This window comes from Ciconia boyciana, chromosome 3, assembly GCF_034638445.1.
Source record: "Ciconia boyciana chromosome 3, ASM3463844v1, whole genome shotgun sequence".
Classification (NCBI taxonomy): Eukaryota; Metazoa; Chordata; class Aves; order Ciconiiformes; family Ciconiidae; genus Ciconia; species Ciconia boyciana.
Window position 1 is genome coordinate 81,942,248 of NC_132936.1, and position 20,202 is coordinate 81,962,449.

The 20,202-nt window shown below is 45.6% G+C and overlaps 1 protein-coding gene across 3 annotated transcripts in view; it reads right to left on the reverse strand.

Moving 5' to 3' along the window:
* TRIM67 (tripartite motif containing 67) overlaps positions 1-19,971 on the reverse strand; it is a 33,821-nt gene extending 13,850 nt beyond the window's left edge. The window contains exons 1-6 of one of the 3 annotated variants that reach the window (XM_072857977.1): positions 19,851-19,971; positions 19,039-19,775; positions 12,807-12,902; positions 8,872-8,994; positions 7,458-7,568; positions 5,080-5,239 (exon numbers count right to left, since the gene is read on the reverse strand). In XM_072857977.1, the coding sequence (XP_072714078.1) occupies positions 5,080-5,239; positions 7,458-7,568; positions 8,872-8,994; positions 12,807-12,902; positions 19,039-19,775; positions 19,851-19,971 (1,348 nt within the window). Of the gene's footprint in view, positions 1-5,079; positions 5,240-7,457; positions 7,569-8,871; positions 8,995-12,806; positions 12,903-19,038 lie in introns of all 3 variants that reach the window. The other 2 variants (XM_072857975.1, XM_072857976.1) reach the window with 2 other exon arrangements.
* Between the last annotated feature and the right edge of the window lie 231 nt (positions 19,972-20,202).

Genomic DNA, 20,202 nt, shown 5'->3' on the forward strand with positions numbered 1-20,202 from the left:
CCCTATTCCTTGATATTTAAGGATGATTCAGAGGGTGTCATAAATAAAAACCTGCTTGTTTTTTCACATGGGAAGTTCAGACTTTTCTCTAGGAGACACTGTGTCTGGAGAAGTAACAGAAATGTGACATTACAAGAGTCAAAAACCTGAAAATGAGGAATTCAGAGGTAATGGGATTTTTTAAGTGAACCGTTTTAAGTTTAGGGTTTTGTCTGTGTTTGTTAGCCTGCGTATTTCCAGTGATTGATGAGCCTGGGAGAAGATAGGGCTGTATCAATCAGCCGTCCACACTCCTGCCACTTTAGCTAACTGGTTAACCCTCTCAGGAGGTATTCACTGGGTCCTCCCCACTTCTGAGACTCTGCCTGGCAAAACTGGATGAAAGCCTAATTCCTGAATTTTATAAAGTGCAAAATAGACAACACCCCCTCACCTCTGAATAAACCACTAACCTCTCCAACCCTCTGCAAAAATCCCCTCGGAACACTGACGGGAGGCCTTCAGGGACTGTTCACGTAATGCACAACGCTGAAAAAAAAGAGCAGAATTTTGGGGGGAGGGTAAGTGTTTTACAAGTCCCTTTCAATTATGGAAACAGAAATGCCATCTAGGATTAGGATATGTTTGCATACGGTAAAGTGCTGTTGTTCCCACTTCCCAGGGGCAGTGTGAATTTTGGCCCTACGTGTGAGAGTCACACATACTATGGAGAAGTGCCTGGGCTTCTTTGCTGTGTCACGACATTTAAGTTTTTGTGAGTAATTCTTATCAGCCTCCTACTCCCTTTGGGCCAGCCTGTGGCCTGAACCGCACAACCTACAGTAGCTGAAGGAGCGGTGAGAAGCTCCCACCAAGCAGCTGTGCAGCTTTGCTGGATGACGCTCGCTGCGCCTGCCCTCCTGTCTCCTCCCCCGGATGTGGATGGGCAGAGATCTGCCTTGATCTCAGATTCCCTCTGGGAGGAGAAAAGGTGAACACTTGTTGTAAAAGTCATAGGAAAGTGCGAAGCAAGGTGGATAATTGGGACACTGGGCTATACTTCATAGCGAAGAGCAATGGGACAGGACTAAGAAAAGAAAAATATAGGCTAAGCGTCAGAAAAAAAAGAAGACTCAGATGTTAAATTACAGTGCTGCCCCACTTCCTGTTCAACTTAAAGTCCTCTAGAGAGTTTTTGAAGGAAAAGATTAAAAATATAAAGGGATAAATGATACCGCATTGGCACAGCAAGACCTATTAATGAGCCTGAATGATGTCCTGCTATTTTAAAAGTGCTTCATGCAGGTCACACTTAGCTAAAAAATGTGATACTGATGTCTCATGTCAACTCATCAGTTTCGAAAACTCATTGCTCAATGTATCTCACAGCTGATGTCCTCTCAGGGTAGAGTAGGGCTGCTCTAAGACGTTGTCCGTTATTTGTCCTCTTAACAAGCAAGTTGTGCAATGATGCTCTCCACCTTCCCAGATTAATTTTTAAAGGACTAAATGCAGTGAAAGAACGGGACCCTCAGAAACATGAAAACTTTGACCTCCTCCAGAACTGCAGTATAGCCCTGTCACTCAAATAGCTTGAATCACTGCTGTAGCAAGTGCCCTACAAACAGTGCCATCGCAAGACACGGAAAGACCACAGGCAAAGACCTGGGTCCGTGACGCAGAGCAGACAGAACCAGGGATAAAGCCTACGATGAAACAAGTGGGGATAAAGTCTTTCATTGTCGGGGCTGTGCAGCTCAGGGCTGTGGCAGCAGAGAAGAGTTGCGGCAGGAGGTGTGTCTGGGGAATCTTCATGGACTGGTTTGCAGAAGAGGGAAGGAGTCACTCCTGACAAGGAGAAGGGGCGTATGAGTGAGTATTCAGAGGTGGTACAGAAAAGTAGAGAGTAGCTATATTTTTTCCTATTTTGTACCTAGTCTCCATTTTACAACAAACCAAGATTGCATGACAGTTCCAGCTGTTTGAACAAAACAAACCTGGAACACATATTTGCCTGTGCCCATAGCTTGAACTGAGGAAATGTGATGTACACATTGAGCCAGTCATCAAAGAGGACAGGAAGTTTGTGCCGAGGCATTCAGAAAAAGCAATAGAGAGAAGAAAACATAGAGAGAGGAAAGGGATCTGGGAAAGCTCAAAACGCCAGCAATTACTAGAGCTCTGTGTGTGTCTCAGCAGGTCAGCTAGCCTGGGGAGCGTGGGACTCTTGCCAAAGGGCTATCAGTGAGACCCTTTGGTCAACATGACTGCTTAAGCATTACTTCTGTACCTATCACATTTCTGCACATTTAATTGTTACCAAATTGCTTTTTTTTTCTGTAAAAAGAAAAAACACCCCCTGATCTTTATTTATTTAGATTAGCTTTAGATATGGGCTTATACAGAGTCCACCAGTAAGGTACATGAACAAGTCATCAAAGCAAATGTAATGTGATTTGTTCTCGTTTTCATTCTTCTTTGTCTAACACAGTGAATCAATGTTTACTTACAAGCATGCTTTCACTCTAAATGACCCTTGCAAGCTCACTGAGGTTGAATGAGGCCAGAGTTTGAAAAAAAATATAGAAATTCAGTCATGCACTAAGCATCGATAACAACAGCACAGATCTTACATTGCAAAGCTTTTGGAACAAAACAACTTGCAATTGGAAAAGGCACACTGGCCCTGTTCTCCTAGATTTCCCCAAAACTCCCTTTAAAGATTGTCTCTGATGTCTTTAATGCATCTACTGTTGTCAGGTCAACCAGTATAGTGACTTAATAACACTCTCCTCAACACCAACATTTGGCAAAGATTGATGACTTGTTGGTGCACTGGGGTAGCTAGGATTGGAGAAAGAGGAGCAGATGTGAAGAAACACATAGATTTTTCTTTGTGAAATTGGAGGCTCAGAAATATACAGTCCTGATGGTGATAAATAGCAAAACATCACCCTGCAACACCAGCTTCTCCTCACAGTCAGCAAAGTGATGTTCCCAGTAAGTCTGGGTGCTCGCTGCTGAAATGCTGAGTTGCTTACTCTGTGGTACCTCTATTTCTAGATGCAAGACCACTGTGCATGAGAAGATAATGCAGAGCTGGTGGAGGTGATGAAGGTAAATTTCAGGAAAAAAATGCCAAAGTGTCAGACCAAGCAGTTCAAATGCAAATAGATTTGCAGTCATAAACTGAAAAATATAAATACACCTCTATATACTAAACAATCCTCAATACCTCTGAATGTTAGCTTGGGACCAGTTGATGGCTTATACTGCTTGGGCACACAGAGGTGTGAGGAGGAATAATGCAGTCCCTTATGAGGGAATGGTGGCCAGGATAAATGGCATTTCCACCATTCTTTGCACGGCATGTACACGGTCATGCCAGTTGTGCTGGCCAACCTGATGGGACATGCAGCAGGTACTCCCTGGTCAAGGCCAAGACAGCTCAAGGAAAAGCCCTTCCTGAGGTCTAACTGTTAAGATGCACCTGGGGAGCAAAGCCCAAGGGTGTTCATAAGCTCTGCGCAGGTTTGGGCAGAAGCAGTCCTGTCCTCTTCTCTGCTCCTCAGACTGTGTCTAGCTCAGTACCAGAGCTTCGCTGCGACCGTATGATAAATGAGAGCATCAGCATACAGCACTATCTTTTATAAAGCTCCAGTGAATCTGGCTCAATTAAAGTCTCTAAGTCTTCAAGCTTAAAGCCAGACGAATGTCCAAAAGCCAAATACCTAAACTGCTCTCACCTCAAGTGACCTGTGGTTAATTAGCAATCTAAGTGGATAGTTTAACTGAATTCTTTGTATGTTTGGGAAGAAGAGTGGCGGAAGATTAGTATTAAATATATTTAACCATAAGTATGGCCAACATTAAATATAAACTGATTTAAACAGACAAGTGCAGACAGTATTCAGAGAAGTTTTATCAGTGATACTCTTTTTCCCTTGACTCCGCTTTCATGGCTGTTAACATTTCAAAGGAGCAGTTCACAGGTGTTTTTTGAGTAACTTTAATGCAGCCCCTTTATGCCAAGATGCAAACCATTCTTGGTGAGCAGACTTTGGCCTTTAACTGTTTATCCTTGTTTCTCCACATATTTATCTGCCAAATTATCCACCCTAATTACTTCATCTCGGGTGTCTTAGGTTCAGAATTAGGCTCAGAGAGGACAGATAAACTGAACAGAAATCTTTATGCTTGCTTGGAGTAAAAAAAAAGCACATCTGGCATCACGGCACAATTATCCTTAACTCATTCATTGATGTCTGGCAGCCACGTGTATGGTTAAGGCTTCAGTCACTGCTGAGGGAAGCTAATGGCATCATTCCCAGGGACCACAATGGCCTTCAAATCTAGCCAGTCTATGGATCTATCTAACTCTGATGCAGTTCTCATCCCGCTCTATATAAACCAAGCACATTACAGGCACATGATGTTAATATTTTTTTTGGCATCTACTGTTCATCAGCTTCTGCTTTTAAATAGGTTTTTTAACCTCCTTTCCCTTTACTGTGTCCCTCGGGATCATTCAGATACCTGGAATCAAGGAAGGGTATAGCCATGGAGCTACTTTCCCCTTGTGAATCTCTGCCTCACGATTTTTTTTTAAGCTGGGCACCATTAGCAGCATGGTCCAGACATAAGTCAAAGGTTCTTTTTTCCCTATTCAAGCATATGTGTGTGTATGTGTGTGTGTGTGAATATTTATTTACTACGTCAGCTGTTCCTGACAAGATAGGGGTAATCAGTATTTTGAATTAAACATGTTAAATCTAGAAATGCTGTAAAATTGCATAAAGGTTCATGCAGATAATATCTTTTTAATCTTCAAAGCTGATAGATAGCCCTACTTTGAAGAATTTATGTCTTCAAATCTTTAACTGCACCTGGTGTCTCCGTCTTAGCTTGTTCAGGTCACTTCATGTGAGGTAAGTACACCTTTTTAGGAAACACCCAGTAATGTGAATTTGCTTGAAAACCTTTTAAAACTATCCAGCAATTTCAAGTCATTCCTCTTTCCTCCCTCCATGTCCCCCTTCTTCCCAGCACTGTTTCAACACATGCATGAAAAACAGAAAAAAGGAAAACATAAAAGCTCACCCCTACATTTCATCTGAATAAAATCCAGCTGGTGAATCGACTGCAGTAAAGGTTCGCTATCCAGAGTCAAGTCAAACTCAGCAGACACTTTTGGCTCCAAGGCTCCTTTGACCCACTGTTCCTGAGATACCTGAACACGCTTGATTAAAGCATCCGAAATCTGAAAGAGAGTATCAGGCTTATAATGAAACGTCAGATGCACACATTAAAAGTGACAGCACGCCTGTGAGATAGATACAGCGCAATGAAACCGGGAATACGACAGCACGACAGCTGAGACGGGATCTGGTCATTTTGGGGTGAGTTCCATTTATGTCGCTTCCTTTCATCTTGTCTTTTCAAAACAATTCTCATATTAGGGTAGGAAAGTAAAAATCTCATTTATAAAGCCTGTTAAGATTATGTTACGTATCATGCCGCCGAATGCCACATATACTTCTGCACTCTGTTCTCTGATATGCACAGCCTAGTTTTGCTCTCCTGTTTAAAAAGCAGTTGCACAAAGACAGGCTTAAATGCTAGAGGGTCTCTCCATTCAGCAGAGATGATTCAGCAGATGAGAGCTGAAAGGAATAAAAAAATCAAATGGGAAGGAAGGTGTATATTTCTCACAGTGAGGGTGATAAGTTGTCAGATAGATTTCCGAAGAATATGGTGGATTTTCTATCATTACATCAAAACTGAATTTCATTTATAAAACTTTGCTTTAGCTCAGCCCACAGACAATTAGGCCAAAAGTCAGGCTAAGGTGATCGCAATGGACTCGTCTGGAAGTGAAATCCTGGCTCTGCGGAAATCAATGAACTCAGCTGTCCTTGAGTTCAGTGAAGCTGCCATTTGGATATCTGGAGTCCCTCCCAGTGAGCTTCCTGTGAATCCCAGGGAGCAGAATTTTCTTCTGGATAGGCCAGAGTTTTTCTTTATTGCAGGGGTTTAGATACCTTTCCTCATTACTGTTACTGGAAGACACTCCTGTCTGAGCCCCTGCATCAACAGCTCCTACTCAGTCTGTGCAGTAAGTGGAGAAGCATCTTATAGCCTTCTTTCAACCTTGGAGTCACTTACTGGGACGCTGGAGCCCTTGGCTGTGTTTCAATGTCCTGGCTGCAGAGGTAGTTGCTCTAAGTAACGCGGTGTCTCAGTGTTTGCTGGTTGCCTTGAAAGCATCATTAGATAAACCAGGAAAAGGTAAAAACAGAAGTACTTTTTTATAAAAGGTGACTGCAAAGAATGAAGCCACAAAGGCTACAGGAAAAGTAAGCTGAAATGAAAAAAAAGCATGTATCTAGCTAGCACGTAGATAAGGCCTAAAGGTCTCATTTATCCTGCGGTATCCAACCAACAGCCTGCTAAAATCTGTGGTCTTGAGATTAATATACACCACACATTCCCCACTCTTGCTTGCGACCAGACGTGACAGTAACAATCAATCTGGTGCTAATAGGTTTAAGTTGGCTAATTCTCATCCTGTTTTTTAGGGCTGCTGTGACAGCCCCCTGACACTCATGCATTCATGTGTGCAGCGTGCCCTCTGCAGCTGACAGCCACGTGCAGATCATTTTGTTTGATGTGCCTTTCTTCTTAGACAATTAATAAGGCAACAAAACCAATAGGGCAAAATAAAATAATTAATAAAAATAATAGCATTAATTAGGCAAAATAATTAATTGGATAACAAAACTCTTATGTTTTAGCTCATCAGTAGACACTTTCACTACTTGCACCTAAGAAACAGTATCCTGCAAATTAAAGCAATTGTTGGCTAGGCCATATTTTGCAAAGAGGGTGTACCTGGATCCTCCAGCTACAAGACAGGTCTTGTAGCCCTGTAAGGTGCAACTACCCCAGGGAAGCAAAGCTACACGCAAGCCCTTAAGGCTGGATTTCCTCACAGGGGAGATGTTGAAAGGACTCTTTCACATGGGAAAGAGTAATGCAAAGGGGAGAAGCAAAAAGGGGAGAAGTACTGCTCTGCTGAGTCATAGACCTTCCCAAATTGATCAGCGAGCTCTGTGAGGCCCTGCGTTGAGTTTCTCAGATGAGAATAAAATAATATTCTGCAGAAAGTTACCATTAACTGCATAGCATCTCTCTTTCGGCCCAGAAGGAAGGGCTGGCAAGAGGAAAGACGTCGGCAGTCAGGGAAGTGGTGTGACCACTAACTCCACACCTTGGTCAGAGCGCGGCTGCTCAAAGCCATCCCTTTGCCGGGACATTCATGCAGTCACCAGGCTATCTGAGCTTTTAGACAGTACTAACAGGAGTTAAGGTGAACCTGCCTCGGAGGTGGAAGAGGCTAATTAGCAAAGCCGTCCATGTTCAGATTTAACGTTAACGTCTCTTCTTTTTTTTCCCCAGAACATCGGAAAGAAAAATACCTGTAAAAACCCAGAGGGATCATTTTCTTTGATAACTTCTAGGCAGTACTCCATAAGCCCTGTTGACTGGCGTAGCTTCAGTGTACAGTGATTTATCTGGTCCCAAACAACCTGGAAAACAAGCATCAGCACAGTTCTGAGGACTGCCTCAGCTTACAGTGAATTGTGTAAGATTATTTCAGAAGAGACAACGAATGGAAGAGTGTGTTAAAGCTATGCTTAATTTAGCTGCCATATGGCCATTGCCATATCTCCATCAGCTACACTCACTTGCTCTGTATTGTAAATACTGATAATTAGCTTGGCAAAATGTTGCGCACAGGGAATCTCAATTTTCAGAGCAGATTAATTGCTCAAAGATCAGGCTTGCTCGGGGCAGAAAGAGCACAGAACATGTTTCTGCATTTGCAGTATTCACATTTACAATCACACTTTCACTAAAATCTGAGCTTTTAAAAATCCTTCACTTAAAAGGCAAATATTATGGAGAATAACTGCAGGAGTGGTTTCCTGCAGATTATACTCCACCATTCTCTTCACAATTCACCATTGATCCTGCTCTGCTTAAGAACACATTGCTGGGATTAAGAAATAAAAAAGCTGCATCTCATTTTTTCCAGATTTCGCACTTGATTCTGCTGCCACATGGCTGCAGACTAGGCCTAATAGCACAACTCCTGAGGTACAACAGCCTAACAGGAATAAACTACAGGATTAGCTGTGCTGTTAGCAGTATGTCCTAAGCGTTGGTTCTTGTTAAGCATGGGGATTTTTAAAAAGCTGATCTGAAGTAGATTTTATTCATTGTTTATCATGTTAGATTTTTCACTTCAATTTTTCCTTCTGTCTTAGATACTATTAATGTTACTGGCACTATAATACCTCAGAATCACATATGCAGTTCGACGTTTCAAGAAATGTGTCTATTTAAACATTTCTCGACTGCCACTTTGTTCAACCATTTATCACTTTCTTCTCCCACCCCCCCTTTAAGGCATTTCTTTAATATCTTTTGAGTAAGCACATGGATTTCTGGGGGTGGCTTGCCTGAATTTCAAAGGTTTGAAGAGACACCAAAATCCCACCATTTTACTTGTGCAGAAGGGCTTTCTTGCATTTGGAAGGTCCCAGAATCCAAACCATACAGGTTTCACTGACAAGCACCTCTCAAAAGACAGCCCCAAACCATCAGATAAATAAAGACTGATGGCCTGATTCAACAAACTGCTGAAGTATATGCCTCATTTTAAGTGTATAAGCACAGTTCCACCAAACTGCTGAACTGGAACCTGCTGCAGGACTTTAAGATGTGGCTGTTAGGAGTTTTCATGGTGTAAAGGGCTGGGGCCTTAACAAAATGCACAGTAATGCCAGGTATCAACAGCCGTGCTCAGCTGACGAGAGTTGTGCTCACCTTCAGCTTGTGCTCACGTTCTTTGGTCACCTTTGTGAGCAGCTTTGCCTTCTGTCGCGTCAACGCATCAACCAAGGCATCACACTGAGCAACAAGACAGGCTTCATAATCCAACCCGTTCTCCTAGAAGAAGGCGAGAGTCATACTCATCAAAGAAAGCACAGTTTACACCTTAAGCTGTTGTTCATTCTTACCTGGTTTTCCATTCAGAAAAGATTTCCTTTCAAGCCTTCAGCATTTCTGTTGCCTTTCTGATTTCATTATAGCTGTACCAGTAATAGCTGCATGCTATAAAACAAAACAGTAAGATGCTATGCCACAAAATGGGCTTATTTAGAACCCTGATTTACTGGCACTTTCCGGACAACAGACGTAGTACAACATAACGTAAAATCTAAACCTAACATACACAGTGCATACATATACATAAGAGGGTTCTGCCCCATTCTGTTTTCATTATCCCACTGTAGCAACTTTTAAATCACTGGCTCTACACTGTGGCAATTAGAAGAGAATTATGGACCAGAATCTGGTCTACAGGCTTATGACAAGGAAATTAATCAGGTACAAATCCCTGAGATTTTGTGTATCGCAGCCTTACATAAACCCCTGTCCTATCAATGGGGAACAAACCCTGCTACCACAGAATCCCACTGCAGCTGTAGAAATCTGAGTAGATGGTACCACAAGGTCCTGAGCTCCCCCTCCTCCTGGGGATGCTTTCTCTGGCCATGGAACTGATGCTGTAGCACCCAAAGGGAGGCTCTCCCTTGCTTCTCCTGCCCGTCAGACTAGAAAGAGAAAGCTTTCAAGCTCCTCTTTCCAGGACATGTTCAGTTGTCCTATCAGCTTTCCTCCCGATCCCCCAAGTTACAAAAAAAAAAAAAAAAAGGAAGCATTAAATGTGAAAAGATTTTAAACATGTGCTGAAGGAGAAGCATCTCCATGGAAAGCCATCGCACACCCCTAACTCACTACTATCTCTTAGCTCTCTTGGTTTTTTTCTCTTCTTTTCTGTTCATTGCTTTGTCTTCATTCTTTTGAGAGCAAAATTTTCAGGGCTGTATTCCCTTCCTGCACTGCGATCCATGCATCCCATCCTCCAGCTGCAGGATGCAGGGTCCTCTCCTCCCTGAGAGGCCCCCACCACAGTCCTAGACCTGCCAGCAAGACGGGTTCGGGGAAAGACACCACACGTCTCCGTTACTGTTCACAGGTTTGACTCTTCCTGTTTGCATCTCTCCCTCCGCGGCTTATATCACACCCGACTCCCTCTTAAGCCCATTTCCATCCAGCTACTCTCAAAGCGCTGGTTTGTGTACAGAGCCTGAATCAGCCGATGGCTGTAGTGCATCATTTCTCTCCTCATGTTCTGTTCACACATCAAATGGGGTGTTTGGCGCTATGCCTCTTTCAAGTGAGAAAGGATGAAATTGTTACAGCAGATATAGGAAAATGTGAAAATCGGATAATGACAGCAACAAGGAGGAGCAAGGAAGCAACAGGGGCAATGAGGAACAGGCAGTTTCTGAAAAGAAGAGACCAAGAGATTTAAAAATTACCTCGGAAAGGAGAAAGGAAGGAAAAAAGAGGGGGAAACGAGATCTGCAAAGCAGGGAAAAGAAAAGTAGATTATGAATTTGCAAACTGCCCCAGGCAAGACAAAAGCACAGCTCCTGGTAGCTCTGGCAAACTCAGAGAGGAGATAAGGAGTGCAGATGGCTGTCTGGTCTGCTGTGCATTGAGACAGGATAATAAAATGTACATATTGCTCCCTCCTTTGCGTAAACATACATTTTAAAGACATTTTTGCTGAGGGGTAAATGGCTGTATGTGTGTGTGTGTGGCAATCACCATCAGACTTCTATTAGAAATAACCTGCTTTGAGATACATGGTTCTGGGTATAAATCTACGCACAAAGGCTACATCTATTGCCCCCCATTTGGCAAAACAGTCCAAGAACTGGTTTTTTGGTCCAGATGCCGAAAGGCACAGATCAGCTCACGACACATCTAAACCCTTTCCCCTAAACCAGCGTGGTTGTACCAAACCTGCCTACCAGGACTATGCCCTGGCATGTGCTATCATCAAATGCCACTCAGGCATCACCTGGGAAGAGAGCAATTTGTCACAGGACAAAACCATGCCAGGAGCTCATTAAGGGTTAAACTCTGTGGGTGATCATGCTTTAGCACTCAGAGTTATGCCCTAGCCTTGTTTTACTTACAAATACATATGCAGCTGATTAGTCCTGCTGTTTTGATGTGCTGAGATTTGAAGTCATCACTCAGACTCAGGCTGGAGACTGGCTCAACACGTGAGGTTCAGATCCAGCTTTGTGCCCAGACATGCCTAAATGTTAGAGGGTGATTGCTGGATACAATTTCCTCTTCTTAGTTCCCCTCTAGCATTTTAAGCAACGAGCAGCATCAAAGAAATGGCTTGGTCTTTTGATCTAATTGTAGCAGGTCCTTATGCAGAGCAATTTGGCAGTGATTTTATTGAAACACATTAAAGGATTTTACAGCATAGTCATAAATAGTCGTAATAGGCCACCTTTAGGTTTCAGGACGGAAAAATACATTTTTAATGGAGCTAGGTGAATCAAGAAAAGATTGTTGTCAGACTACTGTTTTAGATGAGTTATCCCATCCTAAAATAGCTGTTCATACCTATAAGAAGAACTGCTCTCTAGAGGTGCCTGTCCTTCTCCTTGGACAACGAAAGAAGCCCTAATGACTAAGTTAGACGAGCTACTTAACTTTTAGATAGGTGAAGTCAGCTGAGAGAAACCTCACACGGTGACCAAAACATGGCATGTGACAGGTGCCAGTCGGTGGCTTCGCACTGGTTTCTTTCAGTCAGATGTGCTTTTTTTTACCAGTTTCCCAGTTTTGGTTTCTTCCCTTCCCCACGTGGCTGCAGAAGACTGTGAGGATGGGTAGCTACAGTGCCCTCTGGCAACTTGAGAGCTTGGGCAGCATTTGTGGTATGAATTCATCATCTGGAGTGTTAAGTGGAATATTTTAATGATTAAATTCTAAACTAAATACAGATTTTTGAACTTCTGCTTTGGCTTTCTGTTAGTAACAGGCACAGGACTTGATGTCGATGAAAGATGAGCAAGCGGCAGAGCGGGCATGTCGCAGAGCAGATATATCCCACAGCAAACCCGCCGCCACAGAGCACTGCCGCTGCAGGTAACAAGTGTCCCCTCCTGGGCGCTGTGCAGCTCAAACTACGGCAGCACATTTCCAGCCACACTCTGCAGGGTGAGAAGGACCTTGAGGATCATCTGACCTCCAGCACTGAGGAGTCTAAATTTGGTTGAAAACGGGACTTGTTTCATTTTGGGTTTGTGCCCTCAATTACTGCGCTCACCACGAGCCCTCTTCTGACTATTAAAGCTGGGTAATCACAGGCATGAAAATATCTTCTGCTTCAATAAATGACCACATTGATTTAGCAGCGTTTGTTTCTTCTTTTTTTTTACTTCCTGCAAATACTCTAACAAACAGGTTGATTGGATTTTGTCCAGAAACAAGTACATTTTTAGAAAACGTAAGATGAAAAACAAGTAGTAAATTGTGAATGTGTTAAAATGAGAACTTATCCTAAATGCCCAACTGAAGCAACTGCAGTCAGGAAGGAGCCCAGAAGCACAACCGATGGATTCAATCAAATACTAATCAGCACAGCTCAGATGTCCAGTATTGAGTATCAGCTTCTTGCAATAAACAGCAAACAATCTAGAAGCTAAGAGGGGCTTGAAGGCATTATTTGATGAATAATTTTGCCTAGCAAATCCATTCAAGAAAGGTTAGATGATTGCAGGAAAGATGAGAACAGCACAGGAGACAAAGTCATCAAATAAATTATTCACTCAGTTCTATTGATTACTGTATTATCAAAACAGCTAATATTCTACAGTTACCTGGATCTGCTGCAATAAATTTTTTAGCTGAACCAGAAATTCTTTAGCTTCCTTTGCTTTATCTGAAACACCATTTAAAGCCTGAGACAGCTGTGCCTGCAAGAAAAAAAAAAGGAGGGAAAAAAGGAAAAATTAGAGATAAAATGCAAATGTGTTTCTTACTAATCCTTGGTTTTGATGATTAATAATGTGGTAAAAGGCTTACTTGCTGTCACATGTATTCTTACACGCACAAAGTGTTTGTGCTAGAAAAGAATAGTTAAGATTTTAATTGTAATAAGATTTAATAAAGGTGAAATATGCATGTGGGGGCAGTCAAGCATTGTGTCTGCACATTCCACTTTATTGCAGTGACTTGGTAAGTCAAAATACCTTTTTATAAGACAGCTACCCACATATATAAGGAAATAATAGTCTTACACTTACACAGTAGCATCTGTCGTGCTGAAAAATCCCCAAGTGCTTTCCAAAATGGCACTTTTTTTCATCAAAGCCTGAATTTTTTATAAATGTGGTCGATTCTACCAAACCTGAGATACACTAGGACTTCAAAGACAAATCTGCATTTTCAGACTTTAATGTCCCTTTGGGGCTCCAGTTTCCCATGCTCCAACCCAACAAAAGGGTGAATATTTCTGGAAAAGTTGGGAAAAAAACCCTTCCTCTAACTTTTGACTGGTGAGAGATAAGGACTATATCTATTTTAAGTCCACACTGAAGACCCAACATCCTCTTTGCTCAGCTGGTACCTAAGATCTCTAACATGAGCAAGCAGCTTCTTGATGGACTTCCAAGATGGGAAGGAAATGGCGGGTCTGCCCCGGGCAGACCCAGAACTGCCACGGTCTGAGCGGAGCAGCCCCGGCGCAGCTTTTCTGGAAGCACAGCTGGGATTACAGAAACGGTATTGCTCTGCTTGTCGGCCCACGGCAAGCCCAGATCCAGCACTCCTTCTCTGTGCAGACATAATGCAGAGTGACCAGAGAGGTCCCATCGGAGTGTCCTGCAGGTTAGACACTCTCTTCATGGGTCTACCCCTCAGGAGGACTTGGCAACTACCAGGTTGCCAATGCCCAGTTAATTATCCTCGCCAAACAGATATGACAACTGACATCAGGAAATGGAAAATGAAGCACCTTTGCTAACGTCAGGCTTTCAGAAGGTTAATTCCTCTTCTTGATTCCTTAGGACTAGAGTGTGCCTTGAGACAGAGCCTTGTATGTAGGAAGGTATAAGGGTTATGAGCCTCTAAGAGGAGAGCTAATTAAAATTCAGTAAGTCACCACTCATTCTCTGCTTCCCTCTTGCTCCTGGAGGGAAGAAAATTACTCCATCCCTGAAAAGGGCACAACTCACTTCTTCAGGCTGCCAAAGTTTTGAGCTTACCTCCTGCCCAAATGTCTCCTACTCACCCTCCCCTTGTGCTCGCTCATTCGCGTGGGAGAGGAAAGAGGAGACCCTGGCAGCTCCTTCCGGGCACTTCGCAGTCCGGCTCTGGGGCAGGCAGCCTTGTGCAGGCAGAGGCACAGCCTCACCCCACACGGCTCTGCGGGAAGTGGCTACAAACCCTGACTGGGAGCTGGGACTCAATTATAGAGGAAGAAGCCATCCTAGTTTTTTCCCCTCATAATCACACAAACTTTTTCCTTTTAGCCCAGTTGTAGGTATTACATTAGTGCTAAATTTGAAAATAAAATATGCTTTACCACAACTCATTTGTAGCAAATGTAATGGGAGGACACATTACTGTGTATGTTTCTCAATATTTGAATATTTAATATCCTCTTACACAAACTCCTGTCACTTCACAAAAATTTAAAGTGATGATGTTTCATATGAACGGTACTTGAGGTCACAGAACCAAACTCTAAGTCCTTGAAAGGGTCCCTATTTTCTGCCAGATCAGACAATCAGGATTTCAGATCAGCTCTCCACGGGCTGATCGTGGTTGCCAGAGTTTGAAGCCCACCCTTTTTGATTGCACTTTGCGCTCCACCCACAAGGCACATTTGAGCCTTTGGTTTGTCAAGCTGACTCAGGACAAGGTGGAAGCAGCATATGACCAAGCGGCTGGGGAGGAAGCGAGAAAGAAATAGGTGGCAAAAGCATGGTATGCTCTGCCATTGACTGGCCCAACCAAATTGTCCCAGGGAGGCAAGGGCTCCTTTCTTTCAAATCAAAACCAATGGTTGGTCCCAACAAAATTAAAACTTCCAGTTTTCCAACATCTGCCCTAGCTCTCAAATCATCTCAAAGTGCATTTCACCAGATAAAAAGAGCCAAAAGCTATATGTGGGCATCACAGCAGCCATAGAAAACTGAATCACTGCAGACGAATTCTAAGCAGCATATGTATGATGGCAATTAGCACAGTCACTCCTGGCTCCTGGCACGCTCCCATTGCAAAGAGCTGCAATAGAAACTCAACAATGTCATTGTTCAAAGGGCTCATAAGCGAATTGCTGTGTTCATTAAAACCTGTGGTTGCATTAACGCAACTGCAGCATGAAACCAAGGAGAAGACCAGACCTCCATTTGTGAAACGTACTTAGAGATAATAGCCTTGTTTTTCCAAGCATTTGTAAAAGACACCTTACAAAGCAGTGGAATTTAGTCATGCGCTTCCCATTAAAATCAAATGGAGCTACATGACTAAGCCCTCAGTAAACCAACCAAGCCATAAAAAAATGCCCTGTACACTCAGAGCAATCTTTCGTGCTGCAGAAATATTTACTGGAAGCTAAACTGAAATGTTACAAGCTCCATTGACTGCAACAATTAATAACTCCTGACAAACGGTATTCTACCTGGCGTTATCTTTACTTTAATACCTGGTCCTGCAACCAGTAATGTGGATGCTGGAGGTAGATACCAAGTTTCTACTTCTATCAAATACAGGAACAGAGAGATAACGAAGGTGAGTAATTAAACCCAGATGGGCATGGAAGACGGATGCTTCCTTTGATTTTAGAAAATGAACCAGATAATGCCCACGTCCTTTTTCAACCGAACAGTTCATGCTCATTTAACTTGTTTTCCCTCCATCTCTCTTTAGCAGCAGATTAACTATTGATTAGATAAGCTTGCCCTGGCACTGATTTCTGAAACAGCCCACGTTTTTGGGAACACAACTCTTTAGGCCAGCAAATACAAGCAGGCATTTGGACTCCAGCACTTGCCTTCAACCGCCTGCCTGCCTGCCCTTCACAGACCTATACAGCTGTGGCTTTTTTCAGCATTTTGGTGTATATATATATATATATATATGTATATAACTATTTAGAATGGGCAGAGCTGAAATGTGTCCACCACCATTCCTCATATTGGTAAGTCAAAAGGCCTACCAACTTAAATCTGACGAGTGTCACTGTTCTTGCTATGAAGACATAAAAGGACTTAACTTTGGCAGAAGACTTACACAGTTTTACTTAATCACCTTAAACTGCTGGTCCAGATGCACTTTTCATGCAAGTGAATATAATAAAGTCCAGCTAAGTCAGCGGGTTTTCACAGATTTATGCTATTGGGGCCCTGTTGTTATTTCACACCGTTTTTAATCTTTCTGTAGAAGTTACATACAGCAGCGTAATGGGGAACCTGCACCATTAACAGGGGCCAACCAGTCTAGTACAGCTTTCATGCCTGCAGTACAGCTGACGGTAAACACACATTTCAGTGCATGGTCTGCAGCACTGTATGGATAAGGTTATACACTCTGTAATTTGCCACTAGATCCCTATATAAGGCCCAGACAAAGGAGAAGTCAAACAGTTTGAACAAAAGGCTAATACAGAAGTGGAATGGAAGTGGATCCTGAAGCTGAAGGTGGGCAGGGCCTCTGGAAAAGCAGTTCTACAGTCAGTAGAAAAAATGTCTGAAGTTTGCTGTTGTGGGATGAAACTGTGTCCTGAGAGGTGGGGAAACAGCTCTGGCAGCCCTTCTTAGGTGAAGAATACCAGCCACCGGCCTTAGAAGGAACTAAGAGGTGCTTATCAGCTGATGGTGAACAACTGTCAGTCTGTCAAATTTACTGGGCTAAGAACGCTTACGGACAAGCCCTTCCAGCTGCCTCTACCAGCTACGCCTGGAGCATCTGGAGAGAACACACAAAACTTGAATTACATTTGGCATACCACTCAATGTTAAGTAATTTATGGTTTGGCCAAAGTAACTACAGGTAATAAACTTGTAGAAATTGCTGTATCTGAGAACTATTTCTAAGCAGAAGGATCTAATTCCAAAACAATTTATCTGAATGAATGTGAGCTGATGATTTAGGCTGTCTGGCTATATGGTTCCATTATATTTATTTTCTGCCAAGTGCATTGTTCTGGGAAAAGTAATATTCACGAGACCACAATTTTAGAGTCCCCAAATCAGTTAATTTTGAGTATTTTTCTTTCACTAGAATTTTCGCATTGATTTAATCTGTAAATCAAGAGAAAAATCACATTCTGTGATACCTTAGTCCCAGAAAAATGCAGGAAAAAATACAACCCCCCGGCGTATTGTTCATTCTTTTGACAATATTTGACAGTAGGAAAGAGAGAAAATGACTGATGCTGAACTTTGATTACACCAGAGTTTATCACACTGCTCAAAAAGGCATCAGACTATTTTAACTCAAGGTAGACCATAATACAGCGCAAGCTGTCTCTCACACCCTCCAAAACATCACACTTGAACAGTGAACTCAGTCCCTGCTCATTAAAATAATTCTGCTCAGAAGGGGTTCCTGCCATTAGCACGAGTAGCAAGAGCTGCGAATTTGTAATTGCTCCTTCTGGGCCAAGAGAACTTCTCCCCTGCACAAATACCCATCATGTTAGGGAGGAGATGGCTGAGCCCCTGGCAGAGCATTCAAACTGCAACACGTACTGAAGAAGTTTGTCTTTTTCAGATGGACAAACTATGCAGATCACCCCAAGGGGCATCTTTTTTGAATCTTAAAATCGAAAGTCAATTTTTTGCCTTGCCAAACGTCTTAGCCTAGCTTGTGATCAACCACTCCGCGGCAGAGGGATGATGAGACCAGTCTTGATTTTGTCCTCTCCTGCAGTGTCTGAAAGGATCTCTCTGTGCTTCCTTTGCTGCTAACTGCAGAGAGAGCGTGAAGAAGGGAATCCTGCGGCCAGCAGAGCTGGCCATGTGCTCTTTGCACAGCTGTGGGGGAAGTCCTTTCCCCCCAGTACAGCGGGAAGCTCCAAAGGACTGCTCTCAGCACTCAGTATTAAAGTCCCCTCTGTACGTTCACATGTATTAACTAATCATTCTTCCAGGGTCACCGTTCTTAGCAAGAGCGAGCTAACTTCATACACTCCTTCAACTTCTAAGGTTACGGCTTGCTCTTTATGCAAATGGTTGCAAAGTCTTATTTTTAACAAGGAGAGTGTGGCCAAGTGACCCAGCAGCTCCACCAGACCTCGGCAAACCCCCTGTGCGGCAAAGCGGCTGGCTCTGATGTCTCCCCAGGGGGCTCCAGGGAGGGCTACGGAGCACTGCTTGCAGGCAAGCACGAATCAGACCGTGACATTATGTGAATCAGAAAAAGCTTTACTTGTCCGCAAACCCCATCCATCCTATGATTCCTTACTCATCTTTGTGTCACGAAGGTCCCTCCACCGCTCCTCCTGGCCTCTTTGGGAACCGAGTGGGAGGGGAGACCTCTTTGAGGCCTAGGAGACAACATGATGTCCCATGACCCTCCTTATCACGCTTTCCTGTCTAAAACATGCGGGTGGCTCTGGGCCGCCATCCCTCATTGACACGTGGTGGGAAATGGCTGTGGCAGCTTGCACTGAGTCCCAGGTGAAAGGGAGGTGGTGAAAGGAAGGAATGACCATCCCATCTCCTCACAGGCAGCTGCTGCCACCCGCGAGAGGACGGCACGGCCAAGGACCCTGTGGAAGGCAAACAAGTTAGTGAGCCGGACTAATCCCAGGTGTCTGCCTGAGGCCTGGTTGAGCCTGAGATTTGCTGGCCAAGGTGAGGCCAACATGGGAGGGAGTCTGTGGGTTTTCTCACCCTGAGCAGACGCTGCGGGGTCACTGGGCAGTCAGGAAGGACCAGAGACCTAAGAGCAACGTGCCAAGGGGAAAGAAGTCTGGGAGGATGACGGACGTGAAGTAGCCTCATGTCCCACAAACTCCAACCCGACGTCAGGGCATCGGGACGAACAAATCCCAGGGCGGAGCACCGCCCCAGCTCCTCCTGGCCGGCCGACGGGACTCACCTTGTGCTGCTTCCACATGGCGCCCAGGGCCTTCACGTCGTGCTTGCCGTGCTTGCCCTCCTCCAGGCACTGGTAGCAGACGGGGCTGCGGCAGCTCACGCAGTACATGCTGTAGTTCTCCAGGTCGTGCTCGGCGCACGTCGGCAGCTTGCGGCCGCCGCCCGCCCCCTTCCCGCCGCCGCCGCCGCCGTCGCCGCCGCCGCCGCCGCCGGGGGCGCCCGGATGTGCGGGCGGCGGCGCCAGGCGGTGCTTGGCGAAGGGCCCGCGGGCCGGGTGGCAGCGGAGCTGGCAGGCGGCGCAGTACAGCACCTCGCACTGCTCGCACTGCACCGCGGCCGGCTCGGGCGGGCTGCGGTCGCAGAGCTGGCACTTGGCGGCGGCGGCGGCGGCGGCGCGGCCCTGCTGGTAGCGCTGCACGATGGCCTCCAGCAGCCGGTTGCGCTGGAAGCCGCGGAGGCCGCGCTGGTCCAGGGAGGCGCTCCGGTGGCACTGCGGGCAGGTGAGGGCGGAGCTGGCGGCACCCGCGCCCCGCGGAGCCGCCGCCGCCGCCGCTCCCGGGGGCGCCGGCACCAGCGGCAGCACCCGCACGCCGTTGGGGGACTTCAGGCTGGGGGTGTAGGAGCCGTAGCCGCTGTCGGTCTCGCTGTGCAGGCTCAGCTTGTCCGCGTGGTCCCCGCCGCCGCCCGCCGGGCACTCCGAGTCCAGGTAGGCGGCGGAGCCCGCGGCCGCTGCCGGCCCTGGCGCGGCGGCGGCGGCGGCGGCGGGCGGCGCGGGGCCCCGCGGGTGGAGCAGGGACGGCAGGTGCTGCTCGCTCTCCGGGGTCTGCACGGCGATGGTGCGGGCGCAGGGCAGGCAGACATTGTGCGAGCAGGGCAGGATGATGGGCTCCCGGAAGAGCGAGCCGCACACCGGACACTTCAGCTCCTCTTCCATGGCCGCGGCGCCGCTTTGTGTGCGGGGCGCGGGCGGGCTCAGGCGGGCGGCGCGGGGTCGCCGCCGCCGCCGGCTCCCCCCATCCCCCGCGGCGCCCTTCGCCGCCTACCTGGCCTCCGGCCGCCGGGGCGAGGCCGGGAGGGCTCCGGCCGCCGCTCCCGCGCCGGGCGCTTCAGCACCCGCCGGGGACAGACAGCTCCGCGCGGCGCGGCGGCGTCGGGCCGGGGCCGG